At 39.1% G+C, this 20,589-nt stretch overlaps 1 protein-coding gene across 1 annotated transcript; it reads left to right on the top strand.

The window, feature by feature from the left end:
- Positions 1 to 10,413: 10,413 nt before the first annotated feature.
- On the top strand, positions 10,414 to 19,471 carry LOC124644776 (protein enabled homolog). Its single transcript, XM_047184309.1, has 12 exons — positions 10,414 to 10,518; positions 10,748 to 11,142; positions 12,726 to 12,931; positions 13,042 to 13,108; positions 13,191 to 13,282; positions 15,571 to 15,652; positions 16,429 to 16,588; positions 16,678 to 16,746; positions 16,824 to 16,904; positions 16,992 to 17,121; positions 17,207 to 17,656; positions 17,733 to 19,471. Exons 2-12 carry the CDS (start codon positions 10,751 to 10,753, stop codon positions 17,909 to 17,911), a joined length of 1,908 nt encoding a protein of 635 aa, XP_047040265.1. The 5' UTR covers positions 10,414 to 10,518; positions 10,748 to 10,750; the 3' UTR covers positions 17,912 to 19,471.
- Positions 19,472 to 20,589: the final 1,118 nt, after the last annotated feature.

Here is a 20,589-nt window from a genome sequence, read left to right as displayed (position 1 = left end):
ACACTTATAATCTACACAAGTACAAATTAGAAGTTATTATATACGGCTTATGTTTAACTGATCACCAGATATAGTAAAAAATCATCATCATCATCAGCCTATCGCAGTCCACTGCTGGACATAGGCCTCTCCAAGTGCACGCCACTGAGATCGATTTTCAGCTTCTCGCATCCAGCTCCTGCCAGCCGTCTTGCGCAAGTCATCACTCCACCGTGCCTGAGGACGTCCTACACTACGTTTGCCGAGGCGTGGTCTCCACTCTAGAACTCGTTTACCCCAACGGTTATCGGTTCTTCGGCTAATATGGCCAGCCCACTGCCACTTCAGCTTGCTGATTCGGTGGGCTATGTCGAAGACCTTGGTTCTCTGACGGATTACCTCATTTCTGATGCGATCCCTCAGAGAAATGCCGAGCATAGCCCTTTCCATAGCCCGCTGAGCGACTTTAAACTTGTGAACCAGCCGTACCAACAGTGTCCACGTTTCGGCTCCGTAAGTCATGACAGGTAGGACGCACTGATTGAAGACTTTTGTCTTTAGGCACTGTGGGATCGACGATGTTAGGACTCGACGTAGCTTCCCAAATGCAGCCCAACCCAACTGAATTCTCCTATTCACCTCGTCCTCAAAGTTGTTTCTTTCTACCTAACTGCAATGTCTGCCCGAGGTGTACATATTTCGGAACAACTTCGAGAACGGCGCCGTGTATCGCAATCGGTTCCGGTAGAACATGTTCATTGAACATGACCTTGGTTTTGTCCAAGTTCATCCGTAGGCCGATGCGTAGAGAAGATTCAGCCAGGTCGTTCAGCATCTGTTGTAGGTCCTGCAGCGTTTCCGCCATGATGACGATAACGTCAGCAAATCGCAAGTGAGAGATGTGTTCGCCATTGATGTTGATGCCGCGTCCTTTCCAGTTCAGCGTCTTGAACATATCCTCCATTGCATTAGTGAACAGTTTCGGGGAAATAACATCCCCTTGTCTCACTCCTCGATGCAACGGTATGGGCCTTGTTTGTTGATTCTGTACTTGGACGGACATTGTAGCGGCTTCGTAGAGACATCTCATCACTTGGATGTATCGCCAATCTACTTGACAACGCTGCAGGGACTCCAGAACAGACCAGATTTCAACCGAGTCAAAGGCCTTCTCATAGTCCACAAATGCTAGACACAGGGGCTGATTATACTCTTCGGTCTTCTGTATAATCTGCCGCACTGTGTGGATGTGGTCTATGGTGCCGTATCCGCTCCGAAACCCAGCCTGCTCCGGTGGTTGGAATTCGTCGAGTCTTCGCGCAAGTCGGTTCGTGATCACTCTTGAGAACAGCTTATAGACGTGGCTTAGGAGGGAAATGGGTCGATAGTTCTTCAGCTGGGTTTTGTCTCCCTTTTTGAAGAACAGGACGACAACACTCCTACTCCACGCCTCTGGAGTTCTCCCTTCAAACAGGACGGCATTATAAAGCTTCTGGAGCTCCCCCAGTAAGGGGTTTCCTCCTGCTTTTAATAGCTCTGTTGTAATGCCATCCTCGCCAGGGGCTTTTCCATTTTTGAGCTGTCTCAGAGCGATCTCGATTTCGCCACTGCTGACTTCTGGCAGGTCTTCGGTGAAATGGCGTGTTAATGTGGCTCTAGAATCCTCATTTCCGGGATCAGGTCGAGATGCATGCGATTCGTATAACCGGCCATAGAAATTTTCCACTTCCGAAAGGACTGCCGGCACCGAAGAAACGACTTCTCCACTTGTTGTGGTCAGCTTCGTCAAGTGGCTTCTTCCAAGAGATTGTACGAAAACCTTTGACCCCTGATTCAGCTCTATTGCTCTTTCAATGGCAAGAGTATTGGAGCACCGGAGGTCGCGTCGTACGTGCTTGTTGATCTCTTGGTTTAGAGCCCGCTTAGCTGACGATGTGACAGGCGGGTTTTCACGTCGTTTCTTCATAAGCCCTAATGTCTCTTCCGAAAGCTTTGATTTCTTGCCCTTACGCTGCATGTTGCAGAATCTCGAACCTTCCTCCCTGAGGATCCGAACCACATATTCATGGTTCTGGTTAACGTCTGTTGTGGTTTCCACGGCGGCAAATCGGTTCTCCAGATTTGACTGGAACGTTTCAGATCCTGTCATGGTTTGGAGCAGTATTGGTCGGAGCCTGGCCTTCATCAGACGGAAACGTTCGGCCTTGAAGTTGATATTCAGAGAGCCTCGGACAAGTCGGTGATCGCTCCCGGTATTAAACCTATTGATCACGGAGACGTCTCTGAATATATAATATGTGCTTCTTGTTCGTCATGATGAAGTCAATCTCATTTTTAGTCATAGTGTCGGGGCTTTGCCACGTCCACTTCCTTTGGGGCTGCTTTTTGAAAAAGGAGTTCATCAAAAAGAGCCCCTCGCGTTCGAGGAAGTTGACGAGCATTTGCCCCCTATGATTCCTGCTTCCAAATCCATGGGATCCTACTGCCGATTCGCCGCAAATCTGTACTCCCACTTTAGCGTCAAAGTCCCCCATGACAACGGTGTAATGGGTCTTTGTAGTGAAGTGGAGGGCCCTTGATATATCATCAAACATATCCTCCACTTCATCGTCTGAATGTGTCGAGGTCGGTGCGTACACTTGCACTACCTTGAGGCTATACCTGTCGGTGAGCTTTATGATAAGGTACGCTACCCTGCTCGACACACTAGACACCTCCACAACGTTATCAGCTAGGGACTTATTAACCAGAAACCCAACGCCACCTTGGGATTGTTGGTCTCCCTCTCGGAAGTACATTAGGTGACCTGATTCGAGGGTTATGGTGTCCTCCCCCTCTCTTCGAACTTCACATAACCCTAATATGTGCCACCTAATCTTCCCAAGTTCCACCTCGAGTTGCGCCAGATGCGAGTCAAGCCGTAGCGTGCGGCCGTTGTACGTCGCAAGAGTCAGTTGTGTTTGGTGGCCTCCCGTAACCCGGAGATTCTTCGCACCCCCTGTCCCGCCGTCACCACGGTCGCCACCGTGACCGGGAATAGCGGGACTGCCGGGAACTAGGGGCCGTGGCTTTTTTGTGCTGCTCATAGAGGTATTTAGCCTACTGCTATCACGCTGGCCAGACGGGTTGATAGAGGGTTTTTTTCGAGTTTTCCTTCTCTCGCACTGGTGTTCGGTGCATTTTTGACTCCATTAGTCGACTTCTACGACACCCACTGGAAGAAGGGGTAGCGACATATGTATTCTTAAGCCGTCGCTACACGGCTAGTAAAAAATAGCAGACAAAAATAGTAAATGATCACCAAAATGAAACTCGCATTTAAATGTAAAATTATAACTAAAGTTATAATTTTACATTTTAACACTTTGCTATCCTATTTAAGTGAAATTACTCCAAAATAAATCATGCGTAAGCCAAAAATAGTAAATGATCACCAAAATTAAACCACCATTTTAAAGTATATACTATTATATAACCAAAGTTTTCAAATTCTGTTATCCTATTTAAGCAAAATGAGTCCAAATAAATCATTGTTATCCCAAAAGTAATAAATGATCATCAAAATTATACCAGCGTTTTAATATAAAATGATAATCAAAGTTTTTACATCTTGCTATCCTGTTTAAGTAAACTGACTCCAAAAAAATCAGTTGGACCTGATACAAAAAATGTAATAATATTATGGGGACCCTTTTCCTGCACTAGGGTGGAAAATTGTCTTTTGCATGTCTCTAAACAGTGCGATAAGAGTGTGTTTTCGAGGGTGTGTATTGAGAAACACATTCTTCTTCTTCTTTCTCCTGCCCTGTTCTCAATTTTTCTTGGGGTCGGCGCAATATGTCATTTTCCTCCATTTTCCCCTGTCACTCGTCATACTGACACTCACTCCCTTCCTATTCACATCATCTTTCAGGCAATCCATCCATCTTTTCTTAGCGCATATTATTATATATGGCGCATATTTTGATAGCGCATGCATTGCAAGCCGGACACATAACTTAATATGGCATCATAATACTTTATTTGGTAATAAGCCTACATTTTATGGCAATCACAGTGACTTATTTAGGCAAAAATAATACATTAATTTGATCGTCAAGAGTTGGTGATCATTTACTAAATTTGGTTGTCGAATACAATTTAAAGTGGAGTCGTGACTAAAATAGCTGGTACTAATACATTTTTAGACTTTATTTTTCTGGTGTGCAGTAGATATTTTTGGGGGTTATTCCCGCTCGGTAACACCCTTTCGTCGACACTGTGGACGATCGGGAAAAAAAGTTGCGTTCGTTCACAGTGTTGACGAACGCTACTTATTATTTCGGGTAATTCCCGTTCGGTAACACCTTTCGTTCCTGTCGTCAACACTGTTGACGATCGGGAAAAAAAAGTTTCGTTCGTTCACAGTGTCCATGAATGCTGGTTTTTATTTTTCACATATAGAAATAAAAATAAAACATGTCATGGATTTTTAAAGTGTAAAATGGTTATTATGAACATGATATTTTAATATTTTTTTTATTTTCTAGTTAATTGTGTTTTAAAAGACCAAACAAATAAAAACCAGCATTCATGGACACTGTGAACGAACGAAACTTTTTTTTCCCGATGGTCAACAGTGTTCACGAAAGGGTGTTACCTAAGGGGAATAACCCATTTTTGGTTACAAAACTAAGGGTATCAAAGCATTTTATGGTGGTCATTATATTTGTTCCCATTATACATATACCTACTACTACATTTTGTTTACATACGTGTTTTTTTTATACGAATGTTGTAATTGGGAAGGAATCATTTGATTTACCTATGTAAGCATTTGAAGGTAAAAAGCGGTCCCCCGACAATTCTTTAGTTTAGTCTGACATGCTTTAGTTGGTACTTACGTAGTGTTAAAAGTTATTTTTTGCTTTATATAGGGTTTAGCGTTTTCAAACTTTTGTCATAATCATTGGGTACTTTTTTGGGTCGGGGGTTTTTTAATTTATAATTTTATTTTATTTCATGCATTTTTAAATCGAGGGTAACTTTCGAAATTTGTAGGCATACATAATCACTAAAAAGCTAAAAATAAAAACTTTTTCACCAAAAACAAAAAAAAAAACTACTTCTACAAACACTAAACAGCAGAAAAAACTGGGCCCCGATTCTCCTAATTTTACTTAAGCGTCATACGATTCACGTTCGACTCGATTCGACTGAGATCCGATCCCGACTCGATTACGATTGAAGCGTATGTGGCATTCCGCTATTTTTTCTTTGAAATAAAGATTTTTATCCTTTTCTGTCATTCAATAATGAATCATTTTGTCTGCAAATGATTTAAGATTGCAAAATGATTGTACAGCAAACTACCGTATGGACCAAAATCACCAAAATAGCAGACCAATCGCACACCAATCAAATGTCAATCGAATACGATTGATCTTTTATTAGTAGCAGAATGCCCGATATGGTTAAAACTGCTATTGCGATCATATTGCGATTCGATTTCTACTCGATTTTGACATTATTAACTTAGAAGAATCGGGCCCCTGTTTGAGGTGCCTCGGTTTATAAATCGGTGTCTAGTTGATGAAGCTATGTATATTTCGCCACCGACTCATAGACCGATGTACATAACAAACGTTTTCTTTTACTTTTATTTTTAGATGTCGGGTTACTTAATGCATTTATTTATCTTACAAAATATTATTTATATTTTGAAATATTAGATTATAAAAATAAAAAAAAAAAAACATTAAAAAAATATAAAAAACCATGATGTCGGGTAGTCGGGTTTATTATTAAGATTACATTGATTTATGGAATCAATTTATATTTATGAAATAATTTTTTTGCTGATTGATATTTATTTAAATTTTCTTTACGAATTTAAATGAAGTATCTTAGTTAGTCTAAAGTAACGCAACACCAAGCCACCTTGCATTAGTAAAGAATTTCGATATATTCCTAAAAAGGGATTTTTGACATTTGGACAGTGGTCCAACAGAAAAGTTCGATAAAAATATCTGCAACCAAGCTAGCTAGCTAGCTAACTGGCCAGAGGTCGACTTGTTCACTAATAAAAGTAATAAACATAAAATGCGCGCGTCGCGAGCGGCTGTCGGGCACCGGTAGCCCACCGAGCGGTAGGCATTTATCGCCCGCAAGTACGTCGAGTTACAGAGGGGTATAACCAAACCAGATTGCGCACTACCGAAATATTTTTTATACTGGTGATTCCCGCAAATTATTAAAAGCTTATATTAGTATATTAAGGTAACAAACTGCGTAAGTTAGAACTTCAATACCAATCTATGTTTAATAATCTTAGCAAATTCAGATTTGTCTCACATAGTCACCCTATTAGAAAGGGACAGACGGCCTCCGTACTAACTATTTCACTCGGCTCGTTTATAGGGTACCTATAAGTGCGCAGTCCTGTTTACTATATTATGTCTGTGTTAGTCTGTTTTTTAATCTCGTAGACTAAAGTGACACTTTGCAAAATGTCAAATTTACGAAGAATGTTGCTAGCTCTCTTGTGCAGTGTTGTACTTACGATACCGGTTTGTTGAATCGTAACTTTTGATCTATAATCGACGAATTTAATTTTCATTCAAAGTTTTATATTTCAAATTCACGTACGTACACACGGCTGTAAGACGTGCTACAAACTGCCAGGGACATTTGACCACGCAACGCCATGCGTAATCATCAAGGATAAGCACATTATTTTAGGATAACTTACTGTAAAAAAACGATACTTGATTTTATTAACGTTAAGTTTCGGTTGTGCTACATCACCATTTGAGAATTGCATTGTGATTGCAATAAAGCAAAGACATTGTACTCTACTAACTAGACTGTGCACGAAAAAAAAATGTTTTGCAAAAATAGTCTTTAGTATCGTACACATAAGGTGGCCATTTCTTTGTAAGCGGCAGCTAGTCAAAAACGGTCCTGGCGAGAGGGCATCCGCTGGTAGTGTGTCCTTGTCTGACATCGTGCCAGCTCAACTAATCATTGGGTTTGGTAGAAATGGTAGAAAATTTTATATTTTTCTTTTTTATGATTTACTTAAACAAACGGTTAATATACTTCGAAAGGTATTTAAATATTTTACAGTTATTATAATTAATAAATCAATTCGTTTTATTTTAAAAATAATTCATTATTACTGAGTAACAGTAAGATTTTAATGTTTGGGCCTGGTAATACTAAATGTAAGATGACCTAACACTCATTTCATAATAATATGTCCCCACATTGTATTATTATATCTCACATTTGACAAAAATACCTAGCTTTTTTGTACTTTATGGAGCGACAGGTTTGTTAGATTGTTGTCAAATTAATGGCTGGTCAGATGATATCTATTACTTATATGGAGAGTAAAAAAGGACTTTCGGCCCTTAACGCACGTGTAGGGTAATAATAATTGATCTAGATTCCATTAAATATACACACTATGAATAGGTTGATTTTTTTTCCTTACATTAAATTAGGTAGCATCAATATGTCAGGATACTTACACAATCGTTTTTACAAGCAATTTGTCCCGGGTTCTGTTTGGTCATGGTCACCCCATTAGAAAGAGACACACTACCAACGGGAGCCCTCTCGCTCGGACCGGTTTTTGCGCCATAGTGCACAGTCTAGTTAGTAGAGTACAATGTCTTTGCAATAAACTGACAACATTTGTAATGTCAGTTTAGTCTACGAGATTAAATAACACCCCGTCGTTTTTGCGTTATGGAGTGATTTATCTGTTGTGTCTACGTAGTAACTATTATAATAATTTGTGGTTATACATCTATGATACTACGTCACTACATCTATGTCTGCGAGCATTCCCTATATATTACTTTACTCTTTGTCTGCGAGTCATTCTCAGATTAATTATCTGTATATTTTTCTAGACCATAGAATAACTTTGCATATTTTCATCTAATCTGTGCCAAGCTGGCTGGCTGTGATTGACTGTTTGATAAGTTGACAAGCAAAGAGTAAAGCAAAGAGTAAAGAAATATATAGGGAAAAGAGAGCCCACTCACGTGTTATTCTTGCAACCCAATTTGACAATGCGCCATCTTTCTCTAAATTGGCCCCGAACTACCTACATAGCTATAGCTATAAAAATATTATAAAAAATATTATAATATTATATTATTATGATCGGTTTTGTTAAGTTACTTGGAATACTGACACCAGGTCTTTTTAGATGAAATTTGATATTTGTGCTTTTTTAAACCGTATTTAATTTATTCGCCTATTTTATCTTTTTTTAAAGTGTCTAATATTTTCCTCATACTTTTCTCTAATTAATATTGCATAAATAATTTTATATTAACAAACAAAATCGATTATAGTGTAGTGCCATCTGTTGGTAATTTAAGGTATCTTTTAGATAGTAAATAGTTTCCGGGCCAAATAAAAGGTGGCGACTCTTCGTTTACTTAGCTGTCAAAATGTACGGAGTGTCCCCCCCCCTGGAGTAAAGTAATATATAGGGAAAAGAGAGCCCACTCACGTGTTATTCTTGCAACCCAATTTGACAATGCGCCATCTTTCTCTAAATTGGCCCCGAACTACCTACATAGCTATAGCTATAAAAATATTATAATTATGCATCATATTCATAACATTTTCTATTAGGGTAAGTAGCACCATATAACTATAACATTGGTTATCGTTATAGTTACATGGTGCTACTTACCCTAATAGAAAATGTCATCGTTAATATAGTAAAAGGTCGAAGGAAAACAAATAATTATTATATATTACTTTTTATTTACGCGTGTATGCGGAATGCAAAAAACCGCCATATTGATATTATTATGATCGGTTTTGTTAAGTTACTTGGAATACTGACACCAGGTCTTTTTAGATGAAATTTGATATTTGTGCTTTTTTAAACCGTATTTAATTTATTCACCTATTTTATCTTTTTTTAAAGTGTCTTATATTTTCCTCATACTTTTCTTTAATTAATATTGCATAAATAATTTTATATTAACAAACAAAATCGATTATAGTGTAGTGCTATCTGTTGGTAATTTAAGGTATCTTTTAGATAGTAAATAGTTTCCGGGCCAAATAAAAGGTGGCGACTCTTCGTTTACTTAGCTGTCAAAATGTACGGAGTGTCCCCCCCCTGTTGACAAGATCAAAGGGGTTGGTGTCTGTGGAAGGCTATGGAAAGTTTTGCCCTTTATTACTTACCCTAATAGAAAATGTTATGAATATGATGCATAATTATAATATTTTTATAGCTATTAGGGTAAGTAGCACCATGTAACTATAACGATAACCAATGTTATAGTTATATGGTGCTACTTACCCTAATAGAAAATGTCATCGTTAATATAGTAAAAGGTCGAAGGAAAACAAATAATTATTATATATTACTTTTTATTTACGCGTGTATGCGGAATGCAAAAAACCGCCATATTGATATTATTATGATCGGTTTTGTTAAGTTACTTGGAATACTGACACCAGGTCTTTTTAGATGAAATTTGATATTTGTGCTTTTTTAAACCGTATTTAATTTATTCGCCTATTTTATCTTTTTTTAAAGTGTCTAATATTTTCCTCATACTTTTCTCTAATTAATATTGCATAAATAATTTTATATTAACAAACAAAATCGATTATAGTGTAGTGCCATCTGTTGGTAATTTAAGGTATCTTTTAGATAGTAAATAGTTTCCGGGCCAAATAAAAGGTGGCGACTCTTCGTTTACTTAGCTGTCAAAATGTACGGAGTGTCCCCCCCCCTGGAGTAAAGTAATATATAGGGAAAAGAGAGCCCACTCACGTGTTATTCTTGCAACCCAATTTGACAATGCGCCATCTTTCTCTAAATTGGCCCCGAACTACCTACATAGCTATAGCTATAAAAATATTATAATTATGCATCATATTCATAACATTTTCTATTAGGGTAAGTAGCACCATATAACTATAACATTGGTTATCGTTATAGTTACATGGTGCTACTTACCCTAATAGAAAATGTCATCGTTAATATAGTAAAAGGTCGAAGGAAAACAAATAATTATTATATATTACTTTTTATTTACGCGTGTATGCGGAATGCAAAAAACCGCCATATTGATATTATTATGATCGGTTTTGTTAAGTTACTTGGAATACTGACACCAGGTCTTTTTAGATGAAATTTGATATTTGTGCTTTTTTAAACCGTATTTAATTTATTCACCTATTTTATCTTTTTTTAAAGTGTCTTATATTTTCCTCATACTTTTCTTTAATTAATATTGCATAAATAATTTTATATTAACAAACAAAATCGATTATAGTGTAGTGCTATCTGTTGGTAATTTAAGGTATCTTTTAGATAGTAAATAGTTTCCGGGCCAAATAAAAGGTGGCGACTCTTCGTTTACTTAGCTGTCAAAATGTACGGAGTGTCCCCCCCCTGTTGACAAGATCAAAGGGGTTGGTGTCTGTGGAAGGCTATGGAAAGTTTTGCCCTTTATTGAGGGTGTCGCTGAGAAGAGAATTATTTTTATAACATTGGAGGTGGCGAGCGTACGTATTCAACAATGTTAATAACCCCTGGGTAACATAGCGTAAACGGGAGATTTGATACAACTGCTGGAAGTCGTGGTGTTTTGAACGACAATAACCTGTTTAGCTTGATTTGAATACCAAGTTGACAGTGAACATAGTTTGCTGCGGTAAGTTTACCCGTTGCTTTCGTGTTTAGTCATATATGGGTTAAAATAGGTATATTATCTCTGTTTGCATTTCATTCCAGTTCATGAGTAACAACAATGAGCAAAATGGCCGTCAGCCGCCTTTGCCGCAACAGTCGGCACCATCATCATCAGTAGCTCCAACAGACCCACGGCTTAGAAATGCTTCGTCGACGGATCCACAAAACAAGAGATGCCGCAACTTTGTCTGGGGTATTTGCAACAAAGGAGCTCAATGTAGATTCCGCCATGAATTAGATGTGGAATACATGAAAGAAATCCTAAAGTTCTGTCACGATTACCAGAACAGGACAGGGTGTATGAGGCCAGATTGTACGTATTTGCATACTTCCAGAGAGGAGGAGAACCTTTTTCTGACTACAGGGCAGTTACCAAGAGTATTGGCTGAAAGATATGCAGCGATGTCTTCCGCCCCCAAAAACATGTATATGAGCGGGTCAGTGGATACGAAACGGGACACTATGAAAAAAAGACTTAGAAAAATTTCACCAAAATCTATCGCCTAATCAAGCCTTCGGGACCCGGTGGGATGTGGGAGTAGAAGGGTGGGGAAACACCATGGTGCACCTCAAGGTCATTCAAGGTCAGTGACCTTGACCTCAAGGTCAATTTTTAATGTAAAATCCCCGATTCTAGTTAGGTCACTGACCTTGTCCTTATGGTCCTTGACCTTGAGGTCAAGGTCAATGACTTGAGGTCAAGGTCCATTTTTATGTATAATCCGCGATTCTAGTAAGGTAACTGACCTTGTCCTCGTGGTCCTTGACCTTGAGGTCAAGGTCAAAATTTTTAAGTAAAATCCGCGATTCTATTAAGGTCACTGACCTTGTCTTCATAGTCCTTGATCTTGAGGTCAAGATCAATGACCTTGAAGTCAAGGTCAAAATTTTTTAAGTAACATCCGCGATTCTAATTATGTCACTGACCTTGTCCTCATAGTCATTGACCTTGAGACAAGGTTGAAATTCCGAAAAGCAAGATCCGTGATTTCCTTGAATAGACAAGGAAGCGTGTGTGTGTGTGTGTGTGTGTCTTCCCCTGTGAAAGCCATACATACGTAAGCGTAGTCGAGTGTTAAAAAAATTGTATATGTCAAAAAAGGGACATGCAATCCAAAGGTTTTCTGTGACGGCTCCGGCGCTGCGGTGCTCCGGCGGTCCCACGCGAGCTTGTCGTCGCAGATGGTTACTACGCTTACCGCCGCAGCTTTGGCTTGCTGGCCGGCTCCGCCGGCCAGCCTCAGCTGCGGCGACAAGCGTAATAACCACCTGCTCCTCAGCTCGCGGGCCGCCTCGCCCCTACGCGCCTACGCGCTTTTGAATTGCTCTCTAGGGTTGGGACAAACTAGACCACGTGGGGTCGGATTTGCAGCGATTCGTTTCTATTTATCCCTTCTAACCTAACCTATCCGAGTCGGGGTGCCCCATGCTCCGAGCTCGCTTCGTTCGCTCTTGTATCCTAAATTTGGGTCAATATTAATGGTTAGTGACCTTGAGGTGACGGTCGTGATTCTGGAGGTCAAGGTCGAATGACCTTGAAAGTCATAGTCAAGCCTACATTGGGAGTTTCTGGAATTCCATTGCATGACACTATCGACTCCCTAACTTGAAGTGCAAAAACACAAACGGTTGGTCGGAGACAAAAATCACCCAGATGCTTTTCGCCATCGTTTTTACGACAAACGGTTGGTCGGAGACAAAAATAACCCAGATGCTTTTCGCCTTATTTTTAGGTGTTCTATACGATAGAATCAAGAAAACAACGATTTGAGAGAAATAAAAAAAAATGATTTTTATTTTCTAAGTCCCTGGTGCCTTTATAATGGAATCCCTTCGACATCGTTTTGACGACAAACGGTTGGTCGGAGACAAAAATCACCCAGATGCTTTTCGCCTTATTTTTTGGTGTTCTATACGATAGAATCGAGAAAATAAACAAAATACAAAAAAATAATTTTTTGCAAAAATTTTCTAAGTCTTTTTTCCTCAGTGTCCCGTTACGTACACTCCAACCTATGAGCGAGTACATGGTGCAAGCACCGCCACCCCCTCCTCCACCGCCGCCGCCTCCACCGACCTCAGCGGCGCCTCCGCCGCCGCCGGCAGTCGTGGCGCCGCCGCCTCCACCCCCAGCACCGCTGCCCCAGTTACTGGCGCCGCCACCTCCACCGCCGCCGCCCACTGCTGCCACTGCGCCTGTTCGCATGACTCCACCCATATTTTCAGGTATTTCAATACGAAGCACTACTATAAATAACGTATTCACAATATAATGCCTATTTTGTTGTAATGAAAGTGCATTCTAGTGTTTATAATTGATACTGTTATTATTTCAGCTCCACCTCCCTTCCACACAACCGCTTTGTTTTCTGCAACACAGCCACCACCACCTCTACCTGCCATGTAAGTGGTTGTCAACAACAACGTATGGCAAGGAATAAATATTTTTTTGCAGAGTCTGTTATATTGCTCTGTTGCATTTCAGGTTTGATGCAAGTAGACCTCCTCCTCCACTGCCAACAAACATAGCTCCAAACAAAACCGGTGCATTGAAGCGTGCTGCCGAGCCTGCAGAGGGTAAATGTCTTGGCTACATTATTACAGTAAAGAAACTAGGCAGTCGTTTTTGAATAACACAAATGAATGAATGCTCGGCGAAAAGCAAAAATAAAGATAGTTTCCGAAATAAAGTATAATTATTAATAAATTCAAATAAATAATCTTAGCATTCGCGAATATTAGCACAAAATATTGTGGAATTACTTAAAGGAGTCTGTTTTACTGTTACCTGTAATTTCTCTTTCATATTTTCTTAAGATGCTTAGGCTTTTTGTGTAACGTCAGATCTACATATGAATGGTTTGCAAGTAAATTATAAATAGCAAACTTGTTTGAAATGCATCTGTACTTTTTGAATGTATTATTCAAATAAAATAAAGAGGAACAATTTGATTGTTTGTTTGCATTGAATACGGGAACCTACTGGGAACTAATCACTATTGGGAAGCTACATTATCTCAGTAACAAGAGCTATATCTTGTCAGTCTATGGGAATAAGCACCACCGGGGCACGGGTGAAACCATGGGATAAGTCTAGCTTGCAATACTTTGTGAATTTGATAAATCAACACTGATGAAAAGAAGATGAGAGTATTTGTTTTATAAAATTAAAATTTAACTTTATGTTTCTTGAACTTGAACAATAACTTATGCATTCTATCAAGATGTCTAGAAACAAACGTCGACCTTGTAATAATTGCTTATATTAACCACATAGTGGCGAAACACAGTTAACTTTTTCGAATTTGTAGTTAACACTAGAATAGTGCGATTTTGTTGGTACACGAATGTCACAGAATATGCGAAAGTATTTTTATTGAATGTTTGATAAAGTCTCAGAAACAAGATACTATACGGATGCCGATATCGCACAGTTCTTGTGTTTACTATGTAGTTATTAGTCAACAAAAGTGTCAACATGCCACAAAAAATTAACAAGAAAATAATAATTGAATGCTATTTGGCCTTTCCACGTTATATATTTTGTTGGCTAATAATTTGTTACATTCTGAACACAGTGCATTTTAAATTGTAACTTTGCGTAATTGTCTACCTAAGTACTAACCTAAAACACACTTTTAAAGTGCATTCTACTAAAGTTTGCATATGTATGATTTTTCTATTTGATTCTGAACCCTTGGCGTAGCAAGGATATTTGGCTAAATTGCTTTCTTTCTGATAATGCGAGTCTTTATATGTATTTGCACAAGTTGGTTAGATGTCACCGATCGGGATCCGATACTGAGCTCCATCGCTTTAAGAAGCGACAGCTCACACCACTGAACGTGGTCCCAACTGAACTGAAATGTTATTATCTATATATACTTGCATCCTCAGGTGTTTAGTCCTCTTAAACTAAAGAACATAATTGTGGACTCTGCACTCAGTGCAAACGAAGAGTTGCACTTTGCCGAGTCACTAGTTCACAACAATGAATAAAATTATGTCGTTGGTTCAGAATCAGCTCAATTGTTACATTACCAGCATTCGAATGGGTTCTAAACCAAGGGTGACTAAAGTTTTTCTAGACTGAAAATAGATTGGTGACACAGACAGTAGAGCTAAAGGAAAAGCACTTATAGACCCACCAAGCCGCCTGTTGTAACTTGGCAAACTGTATAACTTGGACAGAATATAAAAGTCAAATGTGTTATTTGTACGTGTTGGCTTGTTGGTCTACTGTCGCAAGCGCGGCTGCTGAGCACGAGGTCTCGGGTTCGATTCTCGGGACCGGCCGAAATCATTTTGTGGGAATAGTGAGTCCACCTGTGCTTATGCACTGTAACATGTCCTGCGCAGTTGGCTGAACTCCTTATATGAGAACAGCCGACGTAGTCGATAATAATCGGCTAAGAGGACTTCAGCATTCTTCATGAGTCCTGCATCGAGATATACAAAATAATATAATCGTTTATTAACTTCAAACTATTATATTATTACGTTTAAAAATTAGGATTTTTTTTTTTTTAATAGAAATTGTTGTGCTATAATTTGTATATTATTTTGAATGTTTAAAAGAGTCGATCCGGTCGGAATAATAAATGTCCGTCAAACTTTAGTTCCCCTTTGGTCATCGGCACAGCTGGCTTGGTTGGTCTATTATAAAAGCGTTAATCTAAGTGCAATCTTTTATCAATCATATCTTGTATCGTTGTTTACTTGCGTGATCCTTGGTTTATAATAAAACATAAAAACACCGGTGCGTTACTGCTTCAGAATGTATATTTCTTGGACGCATTTAACATAAATAATATATTTAGGATAGCTAATGTTATTTGCTTGGCGCGTATTTATTTTGTTCTCAGCCGGGCCAAGCAAAGCGAGGAAAGCGGAGTGCTCCAATGTAGTTGACAGCATCTGCGAAAACTGTATCCAGCGGGAACTCAGGTTTGGAATAATAAGATTCTTCTCCATATTTGTACGCATGATATTATTTCAAACATATTTGAGTTCAATATTGTATGCTGTGTTACGGGAATTTTACATTATCGAACATGACGAAATATAAAAGTGATCATGAATCGGCGAGTGTCATTAAGCGAAGCGTGTTCTGATTCCGAGTTAAAGTTTTCGTGAAGCGAATTTTTAGTATTCAGTATGTAATAATGTTCATATTCTTGCTTGCATTATCCATGCAAAATTTTAAATGTACGGACACATCCGCCTCATAAAGTTTGACTGTCATGTTTACTTGAATTCTGCCTAATAGATAATAACTAATGAATTTGAAAGGAATACTCATATTCTCGGTTCGTAGTCGAAGAAAATGCTGTGCGATTTAACAACCTATCGGAAAGTTCATCAAAATAACAAACAAGCGTTTGGATACAACAATGTATATTTTGAACTGACAATGTCAAGTACGTATAGTTTTCATTAGTTGGAATCAATGGAATAGGAAAGTATCATTATCACACATCGGATGAGCCTGCACAGCGACGATAATTTATCTACACATTGCCATAACGGTTCTTGGATTGATGGTATCGTGTTATCGTGGTCGTCGGTTTGAGCGCTATGCCGTGCGGTAATATATACGTAAACGGCTATACGTTACGATGGAGGTAGGCTTATGCAGTATTAGAAATTAGCTGCTACACGCTATTATTTATTTTATTTTATGGACTAGAGTTGCATTAACATAGTTTAAATCTTACCTTTAGGATCGAGCTGTACCGACAGGAAATGCAAAAGTTGGAGTGCGAGAGGGAATATCAAACATATAGGTGTGAAAAGTCTCTGGAAGAACTTGAAAATGAGCGTTTGTTTTTGAAGTCAATGGTCAGTCCGGAATTGTTTCGCATATTGGATGATTATATAGAGGTAATGCAGATTTATATTTCGCCAGAGGTTAATTGTTGTTACAGTATGACTTCGTATTATTAATGTGCGTGTGTTGTGTGTTACCTCAGGGGTCGTCTCAACAGGCGCAAGCACAGGATCCACTTTCCCAGTTCAGCCAAGCTGCATCGTTCGTTTCTGTAAGTCTCGTTAAGCTGCAATTATCACAACTAAGTTAGTTAGTAGTTACGTAACTAAATGACATTATAATTTGCAGGGTACATCTACCGTGCCGAAACAGTTCCTACTTCAACTGATGGATTACGTGTTCAGTAACCAAAGAAACGTGGTGGAGCCCGTAAGTATTGAATATCGTCACTATACCGATGACAAAAACTGTAGATAACTTGCATGAATAAAATGTTTCTGTTTTCATATTGTTCAGGCGCCTGCACCTACTACAGGAGTGGAAGAGTCGCTGTTGCACTCCCTGACTGCACTGACCAGGAGGTCCAATCCTGTCACTCATTCATCTACGGAAGTACTACAAGCCGTTTTGGAAGTTATTCGGAAATGTAACTAGACAGAGCTTCATTTCCCAACGAGTGCATGTACATATTTCCTAGTACCAGTGAATTCATGGAAATAATTACTTTTCAGCTAACGCGTTGAATACGGAAAAAACTCAAGCAAACGAATCTCGCGCAAAAGATACAGCAGTGGCAGATCGGAGTAGACCGAGCACTAGTAACGTAAACAACAGTGCACCGAACGGGTTCAACCATTTCGTGAACGGGCACAAAGGGGAGGCTGCGGCTCCAGCGGGCGTCCCGAGTGCCAGCAGATACCCGAGCGCAACGAGTGTCGCGGTGCGGACGTACCCCAGCGTGTCAGCGGGCGGCGCAGCTCATCAGTCGACGCCGCCGCACGTGTCCGGCGTGACGCATCCCGCGCCGGCGCCGCTCCCGCCGAGTGCGGCGCCTCCTCCCTCCGCCGCGCCGCATCCCCCGGCGGTCCGCGCCGCGCCCGCTTATGTGCCTTATCAAGCGGCCGTACCGCCGCCACCCACTCGCGGCTACTATCCGCAGCCGTACCCGACACCCTCGAACCGTGAGTCATGCAAATGTCACCCTGACGGACTTGTCGTGTCGACGAGACTCACGCTTACAGTTTGAATGCCTTGCAGATGTACCGAACGTTCAGCAGACGTACCCGAACTCTCCCATACGAGTGGGTGTAACTCAAGCACCTTCGCGGCCCTCCACTTCGGCGACAGCACCACCCGTGCAAAGCGCACAACATTATAATCCGTATGTTATGGGCAGATACCCTCCTCAGCCGCATCACTATCCCCCATTCCAATAAATCTGACGAGGTATGTGTACTGCCACTGATGACGAAGCTCCAAATGCGAATTTTTATATATGAACTTATGATCTCATGCTGATCTTAATGATTAATTTTTACACTATTATGATTAGTAATTTTTACACTATTATGATTAGTATTTTTTACACTTTTATCAATTAATTTATGTGTTGAAGAGGCCAGAGTAGCAACGAGAATAATGATTTTAGGTTTAAAAAATGAGATGAGCCCATCGAATGACATTGTTTTTAATGGTTTTGCATCCTTCCGTGTATTTTACTAAGAATGTACCGTTTTAAGATTACATTTTACTGGTCACGATAATAATATCTTAGATAAAGGATCTTTCCTACGCTAAAAATATTATTTTTTATGAACCATGTAATTTATGTGACAATGTTTAATTACGATGAGTAACGAAAATAATGAGACTGATTTACTAGTTTGTAAGAAAACTTATGCTATTTGCGAATTATTACTGCTACTGCTTATGTATTATTTACTGAAATAAGTATTGTGAAAATTGTGATTTTATAATGATAAGGAATTTAACGATAGATGTAAGTTACCGATAAGTTATCCCGTTTACAAAATGAACTGTACAGAGTTATTGAAAAATAGTCATCTCAAATAAAAATGTTGATATTAAACTGTGATATATGATATATTTTGTTGGTATCTCATAAACCTGAGACAAAGAGAGTCTGATTAGGCTTGTTGTGATATAATGTGCATTTTAAAATGTTAAGTGACTGCAATATCTGCCTTTGCGATGGTTATTATATTAACAATATTTGGAACCTATTCCTTAGTTAACACTATTCAATGCTACGTCATCTTGAAATTCTTATTGTGCTGCCCGCCCACGACCGATTAATCGGTGACTGATTTTATGTAGTACAACGTCCACGTCAACGACCTACAAAACGGCGGTCAGGAAATCCTAGCTAGTCCTACTATCGCTCCGATTATCTGTCCTAAAATATGTCTGTCGTGGGTGGGCATTTGTAGTCAAACAACTTACCAAATATCGGTACGAACTATGATTTTTTGTTGCCTGACAATATTATTATACCGAAGATTTTTAGCTTTATATGCCATTTAAGGGCCTTAGTGACAACTGCTGAAAGGCGACGTTATTAGTTTAAGTAGTGTAACGATTTACTTTCCTCTTTAAGGCTCTAGACAGACGGACTGCATTTCGACTACAATTTGCAGTTCAAGGGCAGTTTGAATGCAGTTGATACGACTGCAATAGAACTGCAAATCAACTTCAGAACACGACTGCACGCAGACTGCATCCCAACTGCAATCGGACTGCGCGGTTGGTTTGCGATCTGCAGTTCTATTGCAGTCGTGTCAACTGCATTTAAACTGCATCCGAACTGCAAATTTGCAGTTGGATTGCAGTCCGTCTGTCTAGAGCCTTAAGGAAAATTCGACTGAGACAATTTTTATATTAGATAAGATTCTAGAGAATATTATACGCTGTGCTATGACGAGTGTACCTGATATTTGTACCTGAAATACAAAATATATTTTTTAATTGAAATGATATCTGATTTGTTTAATTTCCCTGTCATTTATTTAACTTTGCGCGCATTGCGAAGGATTGCGTAAACTAAACTGAAGCAAATGATTGAGAGCGTCTGCCATTAAAAAAAAGCGCAGGTATGTACAATTTATTTTGTACAATCTAGAATTTTCATTCATTACTTCAAAGCAATACACGCGTGCGTGCAATAACTGGATTTTACAATTCTAGCAATAGTTAAACGATCGCAGCACATTACATGTAATTTGTGGGAAGTAATATTGTAAGCACTTTCGAAATATGTGTGGATGTTTGTTTCTCATTACTCAAAAACTACTGAACTTGTTTGTGTGTAACTTTAAAGTAGCTTGCGTATCAGTACATATAAGCTGGAGCTGGTCCCTATAGGTTACGGTCATGTGGATGAAACCACGGTATATAGTAGCTGGAAAATAATAATATAAAGTTCGAAAAATGCTTGTAAGCAAAAGCTACCTTTTCTTAAAGCTTTCTAGTTTAAAAACAATTCGCTATTTAAAAAGCTGGTTTGATTAAATAAATACTAATGAGATTGTGAGCTAGCTCGCTGTGCTGCCCTGCAACTACAACTGAATTCTAATGCGCCATGTCGGAACACTGTATGCACCTATCTTATAACGTTATTTTATTTTGTCCTAGGTGTATATCCCGCTTAGCAGTATATGGGATAAGTGAACACTTGTGATAAGTGAAGTGATAGTTATGGACACTTATATAGCTGTAAGGAAATCTACTACTATAAAAAATAAGGTAAAATGATTAGGTCTAAATACAAATGCGTGCAAAAAATTCTGTCCACCCCGTACGCTAGCCTCCGATAAATTGATAAGCTTTTGACACAATGCAATGCAACTGAGATTGCGTTCTTAAAAAACAGAAATGCGGGATTTCGTGTAAACGAGGCAATAATATCATCAACAACATTTAGTTTAATGAAGTATCGACTGTGTACAAATAAAATTCATGAAACATATACTCAAATGAAATTATTAGTTTTTGTATGTTTCATCTAGATCCCACCCAAAACAAAAATGTGAAAGACTGCCAAGTTCGATAATATGGGAATGCTTCGCCTATAAAAGAAGTGAGATCTGAATAAGTA

Source organism: Helicoverpa zea, chromosome 31 (genome assembly GCF_022581195.2).
Source record: "Helicoverpa zea isolate HzStark_Cry1AcR chromosome 31, ilHelZeax1.1, whole genome shotgun sequence".
NCBI lineage: Eukaryota > Metazoa > Arthropoda > Insecta > Lepidoptera > Noctuidae > Helicoverpa > Helicoverpa zea.
This window is presented reverse-complemented; position numbering and strand designations above follow the sequence as displayed.